Source organism: Scyliorhinus canicula, chromosome 7, assembly GCF_902713615.1.
Source record: "Scyliorhinus canicula chromosome 7, sScyCan1.1, whole genome shotgun sequence".
NCBI lineage: Eukaryota > Metazoa > Chordata > Chondrichthyes > Carcharhiniformes > Scyliorhinidae > Scyliorhinus > Scyliorhinus canicula.
The window spans coordinates 46,689,750-46,714,090 of NC_052152.1; the positions used below are offsets into that span (position 1 = coordinate 46,689,750).

The 24,341-nt window shown below is 44.7% G+C and overlaps 1 protein-coding gene across 6 annotated transcripts in view; it reads right to left on the reverse strand.

Moving 5' to 3' along the window:
• stxbp5l (syntaxin binding protein 5-like) overlaps positions 1-24,341 on the reverse strand; it is a 721,261-nt gene that overhangs the window by 266,706 nt on the left and 430,214 nt on the right. For all 6 annotated transcript variants that reach the window (XM_038801940.1, XM_038801939.1, XM_038801935.1 and 3 more), the window contains exon 14: positions 7,144-7,184. In XM_038801940.1, coding sequence (XP_038657868.1) covers positions 7,144-7,184 — 41 coding nt within the window. The remainder of the gene's footprint in view (positions 1-7,143; positions 7,185-24,341) is intronic.

A 24,341-nucleotide genomic window follows, 5' to 3' on the forward strand; every position in this document is an offset into this window, starting at 1 on the left:
CTGTCTGTCAGCTTTTTACTTTCGTTTTAGGCTTTTTGCTGCAGGGTGTGTTTTAGTTTTGTTTGCAGAACTGGATAGCTGCAGTCACAGCCAGAAGGAGTATTAGTTTCTCTCTCTGTAATCTAAAAACTGTAAATAAATCCTTTGGTGATTTTACCTTACGTAAAACTAATAATTGCTCTCAGTAGTGGCTTTAACCTGATGTGCTTCTGTTAAAAGTTCTTTTTTAAATCTCTGGATGTTAAAAGGACAGCTTAAGGATTACTTAGTGTTGTATTCTTTGGGGATTGTATTTGAATTAATGGTTGCTAAGATGTTCACTGTATGTTTTAAAAAGGTTAACTTGAGTTCATAGAATAAACATTGTTTTGCTTTAAAAAATACTTTTCCATTTCTGCTCTACCACACCTGTAGAGTGGGCCGTGTGCTCCCCATACCCCAATCTACTAAAAGTTGTGGGTCAGGTGAACTCCATGATACACTTTGAGATTCTCTAAACGCTGGCCCATAACAATATTACCTAGTTGATTTTCAAATTTTTGTTACTGCTGACCGTTTAATAAACAAAATATTCTCAAGTGGCTGCAGGTTGTGTTTGCTGCTTGTGGCTACAAATGCCTGAAGGCTGTGTGTTTGTTTTCTGCTGCCTCTTCTGATTTTGTGGCCTGGTGTAAGGGAGGGGATGATGTAAGATGACTCTCCCCTCTGCTGTGCTCTATGTCAGTGTGACTTTCTGGAGTGATTACCCCCACCTTTTGAGGTCTACTGCTGGGAGAGGGAGGCGGACTGATCCATATGAACAGCTTGTTGACGGCACTGATGGAGCACATTTGTGGATTGCTGGTGACTTTATTGTATTGTTGACTCATTCATGTTTCATGCCTTGAGGTTGTGTGTCTGTGGACTGAAGTGAGACCTGCTACCAGCGCTGGGGAGGGAGAAGGGGTGCTCTTTCTCTCTTCTGGCGTGCCCTGCTTCGGTGTGACTTTCCGGTGTGATTATTCCCACTTTTGAGGGTCTGCTGCTGGATGTTGCAGGAGAAGGAGAGAGGGGCGGACTGCTCTGAATGGGCCACTTGGTAAGGGTATTAAAAAAAATGTTTTTGTAGAATGCTGGTGACTTTATTGTATTGTTGACTGTTTAAAGTTTTATGCCTGGAGACTGTGTGCTGCGGTCTCTTTTGCTTCTGTGGCCTAGAGCGAGACAGAGCGGCATGGTAGCACAGTTGGCACTGTTGTTTCACAGCGCCAGGGACCCGGGTTCGATTGGCGGCTTGGGTCACTGTCTGTGCAGAGTCTGCACGTTCTCATCGTGTCTGTGTGAATTTCCTCCAGATGCTCTGGTTTCCTCCCACAATTCTGGAAAGACATGCTTGTTAGGTTAATTGGACATTTTGAATTCTCCCTCAGTGTACTTGAACACAAATGCCGGAGGTGGCGACTCGAGGATTTTCACAGTAACTTCATTGCAGTGTTAATGTAAGCCTACTTGTGACACTAATAAAGATTATTATTATTATTATTAGAATTGTTATAATTGTATTATTAACTGTTTATAGTTCCAAGTATGTTTAGTTTTCCTCAAATAAATGACTGTTGCAGCTTTGTGTTTGTACTGGTATATTTTGTAGTAAAAAGGTGTGGCATGGTTTGTGTGATATATGAACTGTTTAGTAGTTGTTTTCATCTTGTTGTAAGAAGGTACTACTGACCGTTTAAGATCCAAAATATTCCCAAGTGCATTCTTGCGGGTATACGGGCAATTGCCCAGTGTTTTTTGCTGAGCATTCTAATTGAACTGTGATGCCTGGACACTTTGCCTGAACACTGGAAGCGTTAGCACCACAGAGGCAGCAGCCAACAATCAAACATTCTAGAGCTGGGCTTCAGTACTGGGAATACCTTTGTGACCAGATGGTGAGCATGTGGATCAGTTGAGGGCACTTGAACACAGTCTACCCTATGTTCCTGACAGGGGTCTGTGGCTCCTATTGTGGCCGGGGGCAAGTGTGCAGAGCAGGGTTCTCCAGCATCACTGACTCGGTGGATGGCACTCTGAGAGAAGATGAGACCCGTAAGGGTGGGAGAACCTCGAGGATATGAGGGTCCGGGGATGGAAGCCCTAATTGATTGTCGGTCTCTCTCCTTCTCCAATTCCTTACAGATAAGCAATGGATGGCAGAGGCTGCCTTTGCGCTGCTGGTAACAGCCCAGGTGGCCAGAGAAGGCAGCAGCATCGACACAGGCTGGAGGACGGCACCCCATGTGCAGGCGACACCACACGCCCTGCAGACCCGGCCACCCATCAGGCCGAGGATAGACCCAGAGGGGGATGCCGGTGACAGCCCAAGGTGTACATGCATTGTTGGTCGCAGTGGTTAGCACTGTTGCTTCACAGCACCAGGGACCCGGGTTCGATTCCCGGCTTGGTTCACTGTCTGTGCGCAGTCTGCACGTTCTCCCCGTTTCTGCGTGGGTTTCCTCCAGGTGCTCCAGTTTCCTCCCACAAGTCCCGAAAGATGTGCTTGTCAATTCTGAATTCTCCCTCCGTGTACCTAAACAAGTGCCGGAGTGTGGTGACTGCGGGATTTTCACAATAACTTCATTGCAGTATTAATATAAGCCTACTTGTGACACTAATAAAGATTGTTATTGTTATGAGGAGATGGTAGACAGTATATGCATAGGACACTGCCTCAATATGGAGGTGGTGTGGCACCTGTACCATGTCCTTGCGGACTTGGCACACCATGAAGGAGGAGGACGCCCGCTCCTGATGTTCGTGAAGATCATCGCGTCCCTGAATGTTTATGCTACCGGAACATTCGAGGGCTCGAGTGGGGACTTGTGCGGCATATTACAAGCTGCAGCCCACAAGTGCATCCGGGAGGTCAGGCAGCTGAATATATCAACTTTGAGAAGAACCTAGCCTGTAAAGATGCCCGGGAAGCAGGATTCTCCACCGTCACTGGGATGCCCAAGGTCCAAGGTGTAATAGATGGCTGCATGTCGCCTTGTGCTCACTGGGGCATCAGGGAATGCCCTTCATTAACAGGAAGGGATTCCACTCCCTGAATGTTCAACTCGTGTGAGACCACCACCTCTAGGCCAAGTACGCATGTGCATGCTTCACAGGGAGCGTGTATGACAGCTACATCCTGGAACACTCTTGAGATCCCCGGCGTCTTCGAAGACCATCCCAAGATGACAGACTGAATCTTGAGAGATAAGAGGTACCCGCTGAGGTCCTGGCTGATGATGCCAGTGCAGAGGCCGGAGACTGAGGTAGAGATCTGATGTAATGAGGCCCATGCTATCACCCGTGCTGTCATTGAGCAGTTCATCAGACTGCTCAAAATGCGGTTCTAATGCTGGACCACTCTGGTGGTGCACTGCAGTACACCCCCACCACTTTGAGGTGGTCTGCTGTGCCCTCCACAACCTGACACAACAGTGGGGTGATGTGGTGGATGAGGAGGAGACACATGCGGCTTCGTCTGAGGAGGAGCCAGACCTGGAGGAGCTGGAGGGCGAGCCCAGTAAGGATCCGTGGGAGCAGAAGATAGAGAACAGGCGGCTATGAGGCATGCCTGCTGGGCCAGGAATGCTCTCGCCCTCACCCGATTTCATAGGACGAGGCTTTGTTTGTCAGCATGCCCTCTTCTCCCCCCCCGCCCCAATTTGAGCACGCTCATCCCCATTCCGCTCCTTCCCACCCCTTTCCCATCTTCCTCCCCCCCCCCATTCCCTTACCCTCCCACATTCCCCCCTCCCCAACTCTCCCTGTTCCCCCCCTGGGCCCTCTCATGCCTATTCTGGGCTAATGTCTCCTGCAGGGACAGAGAGGGAACATTGTGAGCCATGTGTTTGGTGCATTGGAGGAGGTGGGGGTCTATGGCAGCTGACGTGTGAGCACCGCACCTGGACATGCAGGGGTTGTGCTGGTGGGTGCCAGGGTGTGCTGGGGCACAAGAATGGCAATCAGATGTGGGGAGTGTCATGTGAGGGTACCTTTAAGAAATGGATGTTTAAGCAATGTACCTTTAAGAAATGCAGCAGCTCATATTACTGAAGTGATGTCAGAGGGTGGGTGGAGCTGAGCTCACTTTTGCTTTTTGGGAGTTTTAGTTTCAGTTTTAAGGAAAAGAGCTTGGTTGTGTTTGTGTTTGCAGTGAGCTGGATCTGCTATGGTTTCTGCCAGGAAAGACTATCTCTGAATCATTTGGGTGATTTAAACTCATAATAGTAATGTCTTTAACCTGTTGTGTTTCTGTTGTTAAAGGTGAAGTCTTTTGGAGGTTTGTAGGAACATTTTGAGGGATTATTTAGTGTTGTATTATTTTCGGGGTTATCTTTGAAGGGGGTGTTCAGTAATCCAATGTTTATTTAAAAGGTTAAGTTGAGTTCATGCAATAAACCTTTTTTTGTGTTTTAAAAACCCACGTGTCCATAATTGTAATACCACACCTGGCGAACAAGCCGTGTGCTTCAAAAGCAACAATCCATTAAAGGGAGAGGTTGGTTGAACTCCATGATACATTTTGGGGTTCTGAAAACACCGCTCCCATAACAAGAGGGCGCAATTGCTGATCTGTTGGGGCAAGGTCAGGGGGTGGCAGGTGGAACTGATGTCAGGGTGTTGGTGTTAAACTTACCCTTGCAGCCCAGCGGAGTTCTATCTCCTGCACTGTACGGCAATTCTCCTGGTCATGCTGCTTGAACTGATGGCTGCTGCCACTGCCTCCCAGGCAGCAATGGCAGACCTGCACCTGGTCCGCTAACCCCATTGGCGGAGCAAAGTGTCCCATCTCCCTTCCACAATGTCCAGAAGCCTGGCCAGGTTGGCATCCCCGAAGCGGGCAGCAGGTCTGCGTGGTGCCATGCTTGTGTGCTGACTGGGAGTAAGTTCGGAGGGAGTATTTAAAAGTGGGGTGCTGCTGGGCGTGCGTTTGGTGAATCAGCTGGTGGGACAGCCAATGCTGGCGTGAAGCTCATGGGAGATAATTTTCAGCACTAAATACCGTTAAGTATGGGTTGCAGTGTTGCCAGGTCGGCCGTCGGGAAACGCCCAAGAAGTCGCGCCAGATCCGACACTAAGAACTTTTTCCACAAAATCAAACCCATTACCTTTCAAGAAGCATCACTGATGTCCCTCCTAGACTGGGTTTAAGGTATTTTATTGGACTGGAGAAAAGGGAACTTTAATCAATTAATAATATACAAGTTGTGTACTGATGAAAAAAAGAGGCACATTGTCTTGCATTAATGAGAACAGATGCAAGAACACCAAATTTCAAAGGAAACAACAACTTCTACTGCATTGAAAGGGTGTTGATTGGTTGGCAGGTCAATTCAGATACGTTGCGACATTGCCATGGAGAATGCATCAGGCAACTATTTTCCTCCAGCCGTTTGCATGCAGAGGACTAGTCCCTGCATATGAATATATGTAGCTCTAGCAAACGTGAGTGTGCCATTGATAATTTTAAATTGATTGTTCGCACATATAGGGTTCTTCAGCAAGTGTTGTCCAATTGCGGAATCGCATTGAACATTAGGCGTAATCACGTCCGATTTGGGACGCGACGAGGCCTTTAAATCTCGCAAGATTTGCGATGCTCAGGGTGCCTTGCGAGATCTCGTGAGACGTCTCGATCTGGATCTTGCTCTCATGGGACTTTTTTCCCCTCTTTAAAGCGAGTCCATTATTATCTCAGTTTTGCATGAACAGGCTGTTTGAATTCAGTCAGTACTCTGCCTATTGTGAACAGCCAAAGGGATATGTTATAATAAAAACAGAAAATGCTGAATAAACTCAGCCGACCTGGCAAAATCTGTGGAGAACCAAAATTTCGAGTCCATGTGACCCCTTCATATGGTCACATGGGCTTGAAATGTTAGCTCTGCTTTTAGCAACTGTCTACCAATGGGTTTGCATCCTTTTCAGCCCTGCACCCTTTTATGAGGCTATTTCATTGAATGGTGTGACCATGACTGGCTCCCCGCTGCATTGCCACCACATTTTAGTTGGCCTGTTCAAGACACAGTGTGAATCCCATGCCTTCCCTCAAAAATTGCAGACTATCCCTTAACAAGCTGAGAGAAAGCTGTTCAACAGACCTTTTCTCAGAAATAGGAAAATCGCCGGGTCGCATCTTCTCCCTCGTCAGAAAAATCACTGACCATTGGAACAGCTTAAGGGAATTTATGTGCCTGCCCACCTTAGTTTCTACCCCCATTTGGTCACCAAAATCCTGCTCAAGGTGACCAAAGGGGAAAAAGATTTCTATTCTCACCAGAAACACCAGCTTAATTACCATTAAAATTCATCGTTTCCTCCTAAAAAGTGCTGTTTAAACAAATTACTGTATAAACCAGTATTTTTACAAAATCAATAAATATTTTTATACCATAAGGCTGATAATGTAATGTTGGCCCAAAAATTGCAGTGCTGGACAGACCTGTATTGAAATGGGCTGCCCCTTGTATGATAATATGATAATAACTGAGTAATGCTTCTACAACATAGGACATAATTAACTTTGAATGCCATAAGTGAAGATCAGCACCTAGTGAAGGGCTGCAGTTTGCCTGAACAATGCTGGCCTCATCAGAACTGCTGGGGATTCAGTTGCTGGGCCTTGTAAATTTAGCACTTAAGGGCCAGAAAAAAAGCAAGAAAAAGGACCAATGAACTTACAAAGGAGAGGCATAGTGAAATGAAACATTTTTGTTCTTTTTACCCCTTCCAAACACCATGTGAAAAATCTGTTCCAAAACAGGTACTTCGCAATGGATACACTGTTTAGGCACTGCAATAGCCTTATAGTTAAACCACTTAAATTATATATTTTGGGCCTTAATGAGACATGGATAGATTTTGTGTGCGAGCATACAACTTGTACACTACAGTGGAATGGAATTCATTGGGTTGAGTAGGCCTCAGGCCCTGCGATATAATAAAGCTCATTATCTGTGCACCCTAGTCAATCGAGCGCCTGTCATTGCTGCATTGGCCTATACAAAAACATACTATAAGATACATAAACTGACAACTAAATTTATTGTAATCTTAAATACATTTATGAACAGGCTATTAAAGGACTTGAAAGTGCCATGGAAAAATTGGAGCTTTGATACTCACTGGCAGAAGCATCCCAGAATTTCAGTGAGCCATCTGCATGCCTGTGAAAACCAGAAGTTTTGTTGCAAATGAAAACTAATTGACACCAGAGCTGTAATGCAAATAAGACTAGATAAGTGCAAGTGAGATAAGCAATTTAGTTAATGGTCAACAAATTGCATATGTCTTCAATATTGGGTCAAAATTCTGGAAATCCCTCCCTTACAACACTGTGAGTGCACCTATACCTCAGGGACTGCAGCGATTCAAGAAGGCAACTCACCACCACCTTCTGAAGGTCAACTAGGGATGGGCAATAAATGCTGGCCTAACCAGCAAAGCCCACATCCTGTAAATGAATTAAAAAATATATACATTTTATACCCTGCAACTCACTAAATGGGTATATTGATGTGACAGTCAAATTCATCTGAGGAATCCAAAAACAAACCATCATGTGCAAAATCAATTTGGTCCAATTCAATTAAAAGTTATCTATGTAGTTACAAGCGTTTGGCTGTTGTCAACAAAATGAATGGTAAAAGAAAACCATAATTGTACCATATTAATCCTTTGTTTACATTGGTGAGTAATATGGAATTCCAATAATTACTCCCTAGAAAATATGCAAATGTCACCCATTCAATGAAAGGAAAATAGCTTTTCTTTAATTAACTGGTAATATGTCATGTAAAAGTAATCAAGTCAGGGGCTGGTTTAGCTCACTGGGCTAAATCACTGACTTTTAAAGCAGACCAAGCAGGCCAACAGCACGGTTCGATTCCCGTACCAGCCTCCCCGAACAGGCGCCGGAATGTGGCGACTAGGGGCTTTTCACAGTAACTTCATTGAAGCCTACTCGTGACAATAAGCGATTTTCATTTCATTTCAAGTACTAATTTAACAGTACATTTGCTAAATCCTAAACTACGTGACATTGTAATAAGTGAGCATTTAATCAATAATTGATTTAGAATATTTTCTGTATACCTTGAGCAGCCACTACCCCTCGTACTACACCTGATTAATGAGCACTTAGACACAGCAGCAGGATTGGGATATGGGAATAGGGGTTTGACATTCAATTAGATCACCATGATCATATCGTAAGTCCTGTCTTGGTTCCATTACCCTAAATAACCATGTCTAACATAAATCTATTATCTCAGTTTTGAAACTTTCAATTGCCTTAAACTGTTTTTGGGAAAAGGAACTCCAGTTTTCCACTACCGTTATGTTTCCCTGACTTCACCCCTGAATGGTCAAATTCCAATTTTAAGGTTATTTCCCTTTGTTCTAGACTACTTTGCCAGAGGAAGTAGTTTTGTTTTAAATGAGCCTAATAAAATGCTACAACCATCTGAATACCCTTAATCTTCTTCACTGATGGAATAAAATCCTACTGGCAACATGGCCTCCTACTTTAAACCATTTCATCCCTGATACAGTTGGTGAAATAGAAGAAACTGTGAATGTTGCAAGAGTGTTCGTGGTGGGTGCCCTAGGAAGAGATGTAGCAATTAATTAAACAGCGATATTGAAATAATGTACTATGGATGCTGCATATCGGAAATAAAAACAGAAAATGCTTGAAGACCTCAGTTGGTTAGATAGCATCTATGGAGTGAAAAATAGAGTTAATGGGCTGAATTTTGCCGTAACCATTGGAGTTCCGGCCACAAGTATTTCAATGTCAGGTTTGCTGAATTAGTTTTGAGCGAAGCAGTCAATTAGCCTCTCCCTTTGTTGTGCAATGAAAGATGATGGGTTAGCTGCGGAGACAGGAGTGTGAATCAGGAGCTGGCATGTGAGAGGCTGACAGCCTGCAATGTAACTGTTGTGAGTTGCACCTGCAGGGTTTGGGGCAAAGAGAGTGCACTGAAAACAGAAGGAGGTGAAGAGAAAGGAGCCAGAATGATTTTCTTAATCTCCTGCACTTTCAGTGGCAGCAGGCTTCAAAAGAGACAGCTGCAATGGCATGCATCTTCCTACTCCTTGACTACATGCTTCCTATTGTCGACGAAAGAGAAAATGCTGGTAAATCTCAGCAAGTCTGGCAGCATCTGTAGGGAGAGAAAAGAGCCAACGTTTTGAGTCCGATGTTTCTTTCTCAAAGATAACAGACATAGAAAGTGGGAAATATTTATACTGTGGAGTGAGAATGAAAGATGAGCCATAGCCCGAGAAACCCAGGGAAACCGGGTGCTAACGGCCACAGAAACCAAGGGGAAAGAGTGTTAATGGCAGTCCCCAGAGAGAACAAAAGATGTGAAAAGTCAAACAGCAGGGTAACTAACATCAGAGGATGAGCTGTAGGTGTGGAGGGAGGGGAAGGGGGAACCAAAGAGGAAAAAGGTACAGGAAAGGTGGATAATATTGGGGGGGGGGAAATTAATGTATATTAAGAAAGAAAGAAATGGTAAAAGACAGTTAAAATGAAATGAAAACAAATGGGTCAAGGTGGGGCTGATCATCTGAAGTTGTTGAATTCGATGTTCAGGCCAGAAGGTGTAGCGTGCCTAACCGGAAGATGAGATGTTGTTCTTCCAGTTTACGTTGCGCTTCACTGGAACATTGCAGCAGGCCAAGAACAGACGTGGGCATGGGAGCAGGGTCTTTTGTTAAAATGGCAAGCAACAGGAAGGTCAGGGTCCTGAATGCGCACAGACCGAAGATGCTCAGCAAAGTGATCACTCAGTCTGTGTTTGGTCTCTCCGATATAGAGACCACATTGGGAACGGCGAATGCAGTAGACCAAATTGGAAGATATGCAAGTGAAACGCTGCTTAACCTGGAATGAGTGTTTTGGGCCTGGAATGCTAAGCATGGAAGAGGTAAAGGGGCAGGTGTTACACCTTCTGCGATTGCATGGGAAGGTACCATGGGTGATGGGAGAGGTACTGGATATGGTGGAGGAGTGGACTAGATTGTCTCGGAGGGAATGGTCTCTGCGGAATGCTGACAGAGGGAGTGAAGGGAAGATGTGTTTGGTGGTGGCATCACGCTGGAGTTGGCGAAAATGGCAGAGGATTATGCTTTGCATACGGAGGCTGGTGGGATGAAATGTGAGAACGAGGGGGACTCTATCCTTGTTCTGGGAGGGAGTGGAGGGGGCAAGGGTAGTGGCGCGGGAGATGGACCGCACACTGTTGAGGGCCTTGTCCACAAATGTAGGTGGGAAATCACGGTCGAGGAAGAAGGAACACATTTTCGAAGCACCATTTTGGTAAGTGGCATCATCGGAACAAATGCGACAGAGGCAAAGGAGTTGAGAGAAAGGGATGGAGTCCTTACAGGGTGTAGGGTGCGAAGAGCTGTAGTCCAGATACCTGTGGGAGTCGGTGGGCTTATAGTGGATATTAGTGGATAGTCTATTGCCAGAAATGGAGACAGAAATATCAAAGAAAGAAAGGGAAGTGTCTGAGATGGATCAAGTGAAAGTGATGGAGGGGTGGAAACTGGAAGCGAAGTTGACGAATTTTTCCAGGTCCGGGCGAGAGCATGACGCAGCACCAAAATAGTCATCAATGTATCGGTAAAGGAGTTGTGGCAGGAGGCCCGGATAGGCCTGATCAGATTAGGTAATTAGATTGTATTTTTTCACACAATTTTTGTGGACTGAGGCTCCGCAGTGTAGAATGTTTGCTAGTCTCTAGCAAACGTTAGCTCTTTTCTCTCCCTACAGATGCTGCCAGACTTGCTGAGATTTTCCAACATTTCCTCTCTCGTTTCGGATTCCAGCATTTTCAGTAATTTGCTTTTATCCCTTGCTTCCTATTGTCCACTGATTATTTACAGATCTCAAATAAAGCTGGAGACACGAGGACCTCCACAGTTCAATTGCCTCCTATGGACTAGCAAACGATCTACACTGCAGAGCCTCAGTCCACGAAAATTGTGTTAAAAAATACAATCTAATTAACTAATCTGATCCCATGAAATGGCTTCCCACCACTTCCAGATGGCCACCCTGGGTAAAAACAAGTGGAGGCAGAAAAACATTGTTTTCTGGGTCCCCTGTCTCCGAACGTATAAGAAAAATTATAGCCTACATTTCAGGCCAGTACTGGAAAAAGAGATCTCACAGAGGTAGAGAAAGGAGGATGAGGGTTGTGGAATACAAAGTGATCTCTAATGATAGGTCCTTACGCACATTCTCAGTTGTTATGTCACAATGATTTCAATTGCTGAGATGAGAGGAGTGCAAAGAATCTCAAGAGAGTAGCTCCAACTATGTATTTGTCTTATTTAACTTGTGTAAACTGTTAGCATATAGGTAATGACAAAATAACGAGGGCAGCCCAGTGACTGGCAAGACAAGTAGTAGCATGAAAAACACCTTAAACCAGGGTGATAAATAGCTACTACTTTGCCCCCACCGAAAGCCTTTCAAAATATAGGGGGCCCCCAGACAGGCCTTTTTGTCAGGCTTTTGTCAGAGATGCAAGGAAAATTTACCAAGAATAGCCTGAAGACTACTTTCAATATGTGACTGTAAAACCAAAAGAAAAGCATGGCAGCAACATTTTCCAATGTCTTTCCAATGTCCCCCCTGTGATGGGAAGATGGTTCACAGGCAGGACAAATGCCCTGCCCAACTTGCGCAGTGTGCCAAGTTAGGCCATTTTAAAGTGGTCTGCCATTCCAAGAATTCTGTGCAGTATTTACCAAACAGAAGGATAAATCTGTTCAAGGAACCTTCATTCAAGAAATCCAAGACTTCAACAACCAGGAAGGTACTTTTCTAGTGAAAGTAAAGGAAAAGATAAGGTACTAATGAAATGCTGACATTGATGTAAATAGGAATACAACTGAATTCAAGCTAGACACAGAAGCAGGTGTCTCAGTGTTATCTTAGAGTTTCATGGCTGAATAAGGTGACACGGTAACCGTACTCTATTCAGCTCCAGGGTGGAGGAGGAATAAAGTTGAATGCTCATCAAGACCAGCTAGATGTGACACTACAAAGTTCGAGACATTTCTGAAACATTGTACATTATCAGAAATGCTCTTTGTTGAGTAGAAAAGCCTGCATAGTTCTGAACCTGCTTGAAAAAGTTGGTGAAGTCAAAATGCTTGCAGAGAAACTGGTCACTGAGGAGTTTGAAGCCAACCTGCTCATAAAAGTTGGTGAAGCCAACAAACAGGAAGTGAAATCCGTCATTCAGGTGGCTGATGTCATTCACAGACAGGGACTGAAAGAGACACTTCAGCCCTCCTCCTTCCCCTCAAGGTCTTGGGAAACACAGGTATGAATTTGTTTAATTGTAAAGGAAAATATTTCTGATAGTCGTAGACTACTATTCCTGCTGGATAGAGCTGCAAAAGCTACATGGTCTCCACTCTGAAGCCGTTATTACCTCCTTGAAGAAAATGTTCTCTATATGTGGCATTCCGGACTTTTTCATCTTTGATAATGGACCATGATTTGCCATCAAATGTATCCAATCCTATGCAGTGTCATATGGATTTGTGCATGCCAGAAGTTCCCCAAAATATCCTCAGTATAACAGAGAGGTTGAGTGAGGAGTATTCACTAAAAAGGCCCTACTGAAGAAGAATGACAACATTGTGCTTACTCTGCTAATTTATCGTTTTACACATTTGCATAATGCCTCATTTGAGCTAAAGTCGCTGGCTAAAGACCCAACCTCCTTTCCTGCCTTACACCTTGTTACCAAATAATATTACGGTAGAAGAACATGACCTAGCTGGGAAGAAGGAAGAAGCCTACCGAGCGAGTCAAACTAAAATGTTTCACCAAAGGCATATCTACAAGGCAAAAGGAGATAGTAATGGGACAAGTAAATCATAGAATCCCTACAGTGCATAAAGAGGCCATTCAGCCCATGGTCTGCCTGAACCCTTAGAAAGACCATCCGACTTAGGCCCATCCCCACCCTACAACCACCTCTAAGGGGCAATTTAGTTTCTCCAATCCGCTTAAAAATCATCAGCAAGCCTTCAAAGAAAAATGGAGACAGAGGCTATGACCTGAAACTTGAAAAAGTTATCATTTGACATAATTTGTATTCAGCATCAATCATAGGCACTCATTCAAGAAATGTTGTGCTCAAAAGCAGTCACTTAGCTCTCATTTGACATCAGTTGCACTCAAAAGCAATCACTGAGCTCTCATTTAACATTACAGATAATGCAACTGACATCAGTGTCATCAATTGACCCAAACTGCAGTGTTCAAACATTTGCGATTAGTAATATTACCTAGACATTAAGACACCAAAAATGAGGATGAGTTTATTTTTCATATTTCTGAAGTTCAAAATCAATGTGGTTGACTCTAAAATACCCTCAGGGATGGGTAATAAATGCTGGCTCATCCAGGGATGCCCATTTCCCATGAACAATCAAAAAAATAGTTTCTAACATCAGAAAATAGAGCTAACTTTAGAAAAAGCAGATTATGTTTTAACATGTTTTGGTGCGTTCGTTCCACGTTTTTCTTCATAATCTTTATACCCCAGAATATCACCAAACAACGTTCTCCCTCACCAACCTGCCTGAGTAATTTTCTTCCACACTCCAGAATCCCCCACCCGGATAAACTTACTTTTGCTCCTGTGAATGTCCCATGCACCCCCACGTTGCAGCAGTTTCTTCCTCTCTGCCCTTCCTCCCCCTTTCTTCCATCTCCCACTCTCCACCACCCTCTCTCTCTCTTTTTCCCTCTCCCCTCCCTCCCTACCACCATCCCCCCGCCAAACCAGGCATCTCAGCTTACATAGCCGGCCAGAACTGGAAGTGATGCTGAGGCCAGTCCTGCTGCAGTTTTGAAGTTGGTGTAGCACAGAAGGGAACGGGGGAAAGGGAAATGGAAACTGGAGGGGGATATAGGGGAGTGTATGGATGCTGGAGGAGAGGAGAGGGAGAAAGAGAGTTTGGAGACTGTAGGGTGGGACAGTGTCTGGAGATTGGCGGGGAGAGTTTGGAGACTGGAGGATGGGACAGAGTTTGGAGACTGGAGGATGGGACAGAGTTTGGAGACTGGAGGGTGGGACAGAGTTTGGAGACTGGAAGGTGGGACAGAGTTTGGAGACGGAAAAGGGAAAGAGTTTGGAGCCTAGAGATGGAGTGGTGGATGGGTTTGGAGACTGGAGGGGAATTTGGAGGGAAGTGTTTGGAAACTGCACCCCCCCGCCAACTTCCCCACAGGGGACAAGGATTAATTTAGTCCAAGACTGGGGATAGAGAGAATGTAGACCCTGAAACTGAGGGGAAAGTGTTTCAAACCTGAGACTGGTATGGAGGAAAATGTTGAGACCATGAGACCCTGTTGAGCCAGGAAATCCAAGGGTGGGGGGCTGAGTCGCGATGCGGGTTGGGGGACTTATTTATCAAGCTGCCCACTCAAAATGGCAGCACGATAGCAGAATTCCCCCGAGAATCCCTCTTATTCGTCACCATACATGAATTTGCATGGCGAGAATAGTGAATTGCTTCCTGATTTGTACTCCCAGGGGAACATAAATCAGTAGTAATTCTCCTCTAGCGGGAAAACATAAGTCTTCCAAATGGAGAATCTCGCCCGCTGTCTTCCAATCCTGACCCAGATACACATCAGCTGATTTTTGGAGGGGATTTCAGCTGTGTTTTGGATCCTATACTAGATCGATTTTGGCCTAGACCGTTAGCTCCCTCGGGAATGGCGAAGGTGCTTCTGGCCTTAATGGAGCAAGTGGGGGGTGAAGGCAGACCCATGCGGTTTTTGCATCCAGGGGACAGGGAGATCTCGTTCTTTCCCATGTGCATAAAAGTCTACTCCAGGATTGACTTTCTTTTTAATGGTGGGTTCCTCCTTTCCTGGGTGCTAGAGAGCAAAATATTCAGTAATTGCAATCTCTGACCGTGCTCCACACTTCGTGGACTTGGCCTCGGAAATGGTTTCTAGCCAGCGACCACTGTGGAGACTAGATGTAGTACAGCTGATGGACAGGGGGGTTTTGTGAGCACACGACCGAGACCACTGAGGAGTACGTTAGATTAAATGGGAATGACTCTGTCTCTCCCTCAAACTGTGGGAAGCCCTTAAACCGATTGTAAGGAAGGAGATAATATCCTTTGGAGAACATTTTAAATATGACGATGAGGGCAGAGCGGCTGGTGGATGCATTCCTTGACATCAATTGTCAATATTCATCTGATCCTACCCCAGGGTTGCTTGCGAATAGGAAGAAACTGCAAGCCATTTGAATTTCTGTCCACAGGGAAGGCAGTGAACTAAATCCGAGTTTTTTATGAATATGGGGAGAAGGTCAGCCATCTTCTAGCTCATGAGTTGAGGCAGCAGGCAGCTTCCCTAGAAATTATACGATTCAACCACATGGATAGCAGTTTGGATTTCCACCCAAATAAGTCAATAATGGGCGGGATTCTCCCAAAACCCCTGATGTCCCGGCGGCGGCGTAAGAAAATGGGGTAAACCACTCCGACTCAGACCGACTGGAAGTTGCGGAATCCTCTGCGCGCTTCCGAGTGCTAGGCCGGGCGGCGGAGGGGTTGGCCCCACGCCGGCACGAGTTAGTGCATGCGCAGAACCCCCGGCATGGTTCCGCACATGTGCAGACCGGCCGCATATTTTTGCGCATGTGCAGGAGGGGTGACTGTCTCCGCGCTGGCCATGGCAAAGCCCGACTGTCGGGCTCTGCCATGGCCGGCGCGGAAGGAAGGAGTGCCCCACGGCACAAGTCTGCCTGCAGATCGGTGGGCCGCATCCCCCCCCCTCCCCCCGAAGACCGCACCAGCCGGCCTACCAGCCAGGTCCGACCGTGTGGGACCATGACCATTTCATGCTGGCGGGATTGGCCAGAAACCGACAGCCGCTCGGACCATCGGGGCCCGGATAATTGCCGGGTGGGGGCGCGTGCCAACGGCCCCCGACCGTCTGTGCATGATCCCGGCGCCTGCCTGAAAACCTGCGCTGAGAATACAGCAGTCAGAGTGGCCGGGGCGGGATTCATGCTGCCCCCCGGGGATTCTCCGACCCGGCGGGGGCATCGGAGAATCCTGCTGGTGGTCTTGCAGGTCCTTTTACAGGCATTTTCTTTAGGTCAGAGCCCCCAGAGAATAAGTTGGTCATGTTGGTGTTTTAGATGAGTTGTCCTTTACCGATAGTGGAGTGAAGGGCTGGAGGAGTTGGGGCCCCTGTTGAGCCTGAAGGAATTCTGAAGGGGCATTGGATCTTGCAGGTCAGGTAAGACCCCTGGTCCTGATGGGTATCTCACCTAATTTTAACAATATGTTTGCTAACGCAGGAAATGCCATTGATAGTGGACCTGATTAACTTCCGTGTTGCAGGGGTTCTTGCCCCCTATGGTCTCCCAGGTTTCTAGATCCCCCATTTTGAAAAAAGACAAAAATCCCATGGAGTGTGGTTCCTATAGACCCATTTCACTCTTGAATGTTGAGGGCCAAATTGATAGCTAAAGTGTTGATACTGTGTTTGGGGAGCCATATGTCCAACAGTGATAGCAGACAACCAGGCAGGCTTCATATAAAGGTCGCTGATTAATGGTAATATGCACCACATTATTGAATGTTGACCTTTCCCCCTCTCTCCGGTTTCTGAACCAGAAATAATTGTGGGTGGGATTCTCCGTTCCAGCCGTAGTGCACCCATGCCTCCAGGTTTCTGGTGGCGTAGGGTGGCCACAATTGGAAATCCCATAGGCAGGTGGTGGGAACGGAGAGATCCCACTGCTGGCAAGGGGTGCGCTGCTGAGGGAAAACACGGGCTGGCGGAATGGAGAATTCTGACTTGTGTCTTTGGACGAGAAGGCTTTTGACAGGATGGAGTGGGAATACCTCTTCGAGGCCTTGGGAATGTTTGGTCTTGGGCAGAAGTTCATTTTGTGGGTCCGGCTGTTTTACAGTGCCCATGTGGCCACTATATGCACTAGCACTTTGACTCAGGATATTTCTCATTAGTAGGAGTACTCGGCAGGGACGTCCTACGTCACCACCTTTGTTTGTGCTGGTGATTGAGCTGTTGCCGATAGAGCTGAGAGCCTCGGATAAATGGAAGGGGATAGAGCAGGTGGGGGACGGAGCATAGGGTGTCCCCAAAAGCTGATGGCCTGCTTCTATATATTGCGAACCCAGTCGCCTCCTATGGATTAAATAATTAAGATACTCAGGAGCATTGGCTCCTTTTTGGAGTAAAAACTGAATCTGGAGAAGAGTAAATGGTTTCCGGTTAACCTCCCCGAGGGAGGGGAACTGATCTGGGGTATTATCTTTTTGTCTTCCCAGAGGTAGCTTTTGTTATCTGGGAATCCGGGTGGCTTGTGACAGGCCTTCGATTGAAGTACACTGATCTGGTGAGCATGGTGTGCAAAGGCGGAATAACCTTCCTCTATCCTGTCCCAGGATCCAAACTATACAAGTGAATATTTTATTGAGGTTTTTATTTATTTTTCAGTGCCTCCCAATTTTTCTCCCCCAAATCCTTATTTTGCGAAGATTAATAAGTTTGTGGAATCCTTTATTTGGGCAGGTAAGATCCCAAAAGTCCAGAGGACTTTCCTTCAGAGGCAGTGGCGGACTGGCTAGGGTGTCAGCTTGCCCGATGGCAAGTGGGCCCCTGATGAAGTGGGCCCCCTATATCAAATAAAAATGCAATAAAGAAACAAACACAGACAACTGTTTTAGTAATAAAAAGGAATAAGAAAAAAAAGAGAACAGGGCACAAATAAGCAGTGCATGAAAAGGAACGAAGCAGGGGAGGTAGTGGAAGGATGTGGAATAGGGGGGCCCGGGTCAGGCATAATTAAGGAAATTCCATGTTTTCAGCAAGAGTGTGTGAATTTAAAGATAAAGTTGCAATTCGTGATTTGAGATGGTCGGCAACTTCAAAGGATATCAAGCAGTAGTCGAGGTTCAGCCGGTACATCGGTCCGGGGCCCGGAGAGCCAAGAAGGGGCCCGTGAATCTCTGAAGGGCCCTTAAAAATTATAATTAATTAGATAAATAAATCTCCAACTTCTTTCCTGAGATTTGTATTCTAACTTAATAAAATATAATTGTTTTTAAAAAGAGCAATACCAAATAAAAATGCAATAAAGAAACAAACAAATAATCACTCAGTGTATGAAGGAACGGATGTGAAAAGGAGTGGGGGAGGGGGGGCTGCTGGTTCACCCGGGTCGGACATAGTTGGCAATCCACATTTTCAGCAAGAGTGTGTGAATTTAAAGATAAAGTTACAGTTCGTGATTTGAGATGGTCGGCAACTTGAAAGGATATCAAGCAGTACATAGGGTCGTGAGGTCACCGAAAAGGAGAAGCGGTACCTTTGACCGTGAATCATGAGGTCAAAGATATTGAAGTGATAAGCCATGATCGGTAAACTCAAAGGGTTGCGACTTGTAACACTACACTGGTATCAAACTGGACATGTTAACTTTGGTCGTGGGACCATTCTTAATGTCTTACTATAGTCGGACCAAACTTCTAAGTTTCAACAGTTGTCTCAGTTGCTTGCTGGTGTGAACACTGGACAGTGGATTGTCTCCTCTTCTGAAGCTGCATAGGTCACAGCAGTATTGACTAATGAACATAGCCTATTGAAGTGTAAGTAAGTTATTTATATTTTTTATCAAGTAGGGGTTTATCTGGCGTTCTTTCAAGTTATTCTTGCAATCATCAATATTAATTTTTCCCAATGTGGGCTATTTTTAATTAAGTTTTTATTTCAGGAATATTACCCCTACCAGCATGGAAAAGAAAAAGCATATATCTGGGTCACTAAAACGCAAAGAACAAAAAGAAGCAGAAAGGAAGGAATCAGCCAAGCGATGCAGGCCTATTACAGAGTTTATAATACCACAATCCACATCAATATCCAGTTCTGCAACAAATAATCAAGAAGCAAGAAACAATGCTCATGGTGATGATGCAATGACATGCGAGTTACAAGAACAGAGAAGAGCTACTTTGAATGTAGAGGCAAATACAAGTGCATCCATTACTAATCAACCCAGGCCCAATATTTCTTCTGGCTTCCTTGTTCCAGTATCTGTACTGCGTGTAGTTGTAACATCTGAACACATAGCTTCAACTAGTGACAGGGAATCAGATATTCCTTCAAGCATAAATGACTTGCTTTCTGAAGCACATACTGTAAATGAAACTACGCAAGAAAATGAAAGATCAATTACTGAAATCTTCCAATATCCATCAAGAGCAAAGCTAAAACAGTTTTTTGCTGAACATCCACTTCAGCCACTTGATGATTGCCATTTGATGCTCGTTTGTATGAGAGGAAAATTATGAATGACTCAGGTCCCAAGAAAATGGCTAACATATAACAAAGAAAATAGATGCTTATATTGTACAACTGTTTAGCCTTTGAGTTTCCCAACACTGTAATCCATCACCCTTGTACTTGGCTTTAGTGACTGCAGGCGTATTAGCCAGAGCTTGACTTTACATGAATCGACAACGACACATGTCAGAAATGCTCAGCATATATCAGTGTGGTTAATGATGGCACCTTAGATAAATTTTTTGCAGCATCACTATTAAAAGGAAAGAAGTATTGAAGCAGAGAAGTATAGTGTCCATGAGGATTATAGACATCATAAAGATGTTAGGCAAGCAAGCACTTCCTTTTCGAGGTCACAGAAATGAATCGGCCTACACTCTAGATAATGAGGTTCTGAATCATGGCAATTTTTTAGCTACAGTGCAGTTGATGGCAAAATATGACCCCATTATGGCAGCTCACGTTTCTGCAGTGCAAAACAAGTCTAAACAAAAAATCAAACGATTAGAGCAACAAGGAAAGGCTCAAAGTAAAGGCTGTGGTGGACTTGTTACATACCTGAGTAAAACAACTATAAACATGTTAATCAAAAATAGGAAGAATATGATACAGAAAGAATTAGCCATGAAGTTTCTCTAGCTAAATATTATTCTATTCAGGTTGATTCAACACAAGATAATTCATCTATCGATCAGTTTAAGCATTATATTCGGTATGTGCTTAAGGTATTATCTGTGAGCGACTACGTTCAGTTGTGCCAAGTAATGATGGTACAGGACAGGGACTTTTTGATCTATTGATTGAAACATTACAGCATCTTAAAATTGACCCCCAAAAATGTTTATCTGATAGCACAGATGGCGCTGCAAGCTACCATGGTCAGTATCATGGTTTACAAAGTAAAATTGCTGATGTGGCTGATCAACATGTTCATATATGGTGCTATGCCCATGTCTTGAATTTGGTGATACTGAAACAACAAAATGTTGTGTGCCTGCAGTTTCGTTTTTTCAATTTGCTCCAGAATATAGCACTTTTGTGAAAGCATCATACAAGAGAATGGCTGTATGGATAGAAGTTGTTGGAAAACATCTAGGACAAGAAAAAATGAAACGATTAAAGCTAATTGGTGAGACCAGATGTCAGGGAAATCCAATACAGCAACAACTATATTTGGACATTTTGATGATGCCGCTGCCATTACTTTCGTAAATCTATTGACATGCTTATCAATGATACAAGATTCAGAAAAGTTTGATGCAAAACAAAACATGAAGCAAATGTTTACTTCAAAGTCTTCTAAAGTTTGAAACCATATTGACAGCATTACTTACTTGTATATATTTGAAACTACAACCCCGTTATCAAGTTATCTACAGACAAGTGGTTAGATATGTTTACTACTGCATGGAGTTTGGTAGATTCAGCTACAACAAAGTTGAAGGACAGACAAGAACATTTGATAAAGTTCACAGCAAAGCTTTGGAATTTGTAAATAAATGTAATGACAGGATTTCACAGATGAATATGGATGAAAATCAAACATTGGAAATTGATGTGTTGGAAACAGCATTGCAGTTAAGAGGCAGAGGAAGAAGAAAAGAATGGCAGATGAGCTTATTGATGATGATCAGATTCTCTAGCTGATTTTCGAGTAATGTGTTTAAACCTAATAATGGATCGCATTGTCCAGTCACTAGAATCACGCTTTGTACAACACAAACAGTTGTATAAAGATTTGTCCTGCTTGGACCCAGCAAAGTTTAAAACTATTGCAGAGAAGAGCCTTGAAGATGAAGCATTGGAAGGTATTATTAAGCTGTTTCCACAAATCAGCAAAGATCAAGTAATATTGGAATTGTTTTCTTTCGCTTCAAACTTTGATCTATTAAAGCTTAATGATGGTGAGAATATGGATTCCAGTTGCAACAATTGTAAAATTTGCAGCACTTGCCCATCGTGTGTACTAAAAATTCTGGCATCCAACAGACTTCATGACAAGGTATATGAACTTTATAAAGTCATCTGCACACTATCAGTTATTCAAGTCCAATGTGAGAGGACATTTTCAAAGCTAAAGATCATAAAGACAAGGTTAAGAAATTCGCTGTCTGAGGAGAATTTGGAATCATACATGTTGCTATCCATTGAAAAGGAATTGTTAGATGAACTGGATGCAGAAGCAATTATTGGCAGATTTGCACAATCATCTAGTGAACACAAACGATTGCTCTTAATATAGTGGACTGCATGCAATGCTCTATTGTGCTTTTGAACTATCTGTTAATGTGTAAATTGTGCAGTAAACTATTTAAAAATATCAACCAATTACTTAAAATTTAAAAAAATAAATAAAAATTCAATTATAACATTCTGTATTTACATTTGGTATCTACTGCCAGTAATATGTACAGTACATGTACACTGTAATTACTAAGAAGTACACATTTTTTCCACAAAAATTTTAATTGTACCCTTTTTTCCATATGTATTTTTTGCAAATTTTATTTATTCGTTATGAAAATTAAATGATAGCATTGTAGTTGTGGGTGGGCCCCCTTTGTCTCCTGGCAACCAATATTTTTAGACCCAGTCCGCCACTGTTCAGAGGGTTCTGCAATTGGATGGGTGGGGGGTCTGGCATTACCTTACTTGTTTATTATTGGACGGCCAACATCGAGAAGGTATTGGGATGGTTTGGGGAGCCAGGTCCCATGTGGAGACAGATGGAGGTCAGCTCCTGGAGGGGCTCTAATCTAAAAGCTTTGGCATTGGCCCCACTTCCCTTCTCTCCAATGATGTCCTCCTTGAATTTGGTGGTATGCCCACTCTTAACATATGACGGCAATTTAGGCAGCATGACAAATTGGGATCCACGTCATTGCTGGCCCCTATCTGTGGCAACCACCTATTTGCTCCACTGGGTTATGATGCAACATTTATCTGGCAGCCTGGTAGTAGTGGTTAGCACTGTTACTTCACAGCGCCAGGGACCCGGGTTCGATTCCCAGCTTAGGCCACTGTCTGTGCGGAGTCTGCACATTCTCCCCATGTCTGCATGTGTTTCCTCCGGATGCTCCGGTTTCTTCCCACAAGTCCCGAAAAATGTGCTCGTCAGGAGAATTGGACATACTGAATTCTCCCTCAGTGTACCTAAACGGGCGCCGGAGTGTGGCGACTAGGGGATTTTCACAGTAACTTCATTGTAGTATTAATGTAAGCCTACTTGTGACAACAATAAAGATTATTATTATTTAGGTCATGGAAGGTGTGGTGATATGCCTGTAAACAATATTGTAGGTATTCGGTGGTGCGACCTCCAACCAGAAGGTGGCGATACAGATCCACCATGCAGTCTGCAGACAGTGGTCATGTGACAAGGCACTCAGATATAAGTGAGGGCAGATCCGGTGATCCCCAGATTGGGGGGGGGGGGGGGGGGGGGTTGTAAAAAGAAACCATTATAACCTGCTCTGTATCAGATCGTTATCGTACCACGTGTGTTTAATAAAGATCATCGTTTGGACAAGTCAAAAGCAATTTTGTGGATTCCTTTCTGGACATTGGACACGGAACACAACAGGAGGGGAAGGGTAATTAGGGATCGGCAATAAATGCTGGCCCAGTTTGTAATGCCCACGTCCCATGAACGAATAAAAAAAAATGCAGCCATGCCACCAAGGAGACCAGCTCAAAGATTCGGAGATGCAGACTTGACCAGACTGTTGGATGTGGTGGAGTTGAGCGGGAACACCCTGTTACCCTGAGGGGCACGGTGGGGGTCAGTCACAGGGCAGCCAATGCCAATTGGGAGGAAAAGGCAGCAGCCGTTAGCACAGGGAGTGTCATAAGGAGGACCGCCACACAGTGTCACAAAGCCGAGGACAGAACGGTCACCGACATTGAGATTGGCCTGTGCGCAGAGATGAATATCCACTGGCCTTCACCCAGATGACTGGTGATTTGTTCAATGGGGAATGGAATATAACCGTATAGAACATTTTGCTACAATTGCTACATTGCTACAAGGGGCTGGTTTAGCACACTGGGCTAAATCGCTGGCTTTTAAAGCAGGCCAAGGCAGGCCAGCAACACGGTTCAATTCCCGTACCAGCCTCCCTGAACAGGCGCCGGAATGTGGCGACTCGGGGCTTTTCACAGTAACTTCATTTGAAGCCTACTGGTGACAATAAGCGATTTTCATTTCATTTTCAATTGTGTTACATAGAATCATAGAATTTACAGTGCAGAAGGAGGCCATTCGGCCCATTGAAGCTGTCCTGGCCCTTGGAAAAAGCACCCTACTCAAGCCCACGCCTCACCTTGTCCACATAACCCAGCAACCCCACCTAAGCTTTTGGACACTAAGGGGGAATTTAGCATGGCCATCCACCTAACCTGCACATCTTTGGAAGGCGGGAGGAAACTAGAGCACCCAGAGTGAACCCACGCAGACACGGGGAGGACATGCAGACTCCACAAGGGCAGTCACCCGAGGCTAGAATTGAACCTGGGTCCCTGGAGTTGTGAGGCAGCAGTGATGATCACTGTGCCACCGTGCTGCCACTTGATAGGGGTTACGGTGGGGAGATGTGGGGAAACTTGATCCGGAATTGGTATCGAAGATGTAGTGGGCAATTTCAGGGTTAACAGACTGAGAGTAAAACTGCTCGCACTGAGTCAGAGGTATACGCCCATACCTGATGTAATGTAACATCAGTTACATTGTCCCGTTCAGATTTAAACCCGTTAACGGGAATAAACAGTTGATCTTGTTCAGCCGGGGTGATTCACTCAAGATCCATTATTCTCCGGGATACCCTGATCTGGCCGGCTATTAGTCAATTGCAGAGTCTGATGGCCTCTTTTGTGTCTAAATTGGAGGTTAATTGCATATTCATAGCATGGCCCTGTTCTTTTGTGTAAATGGGAATCG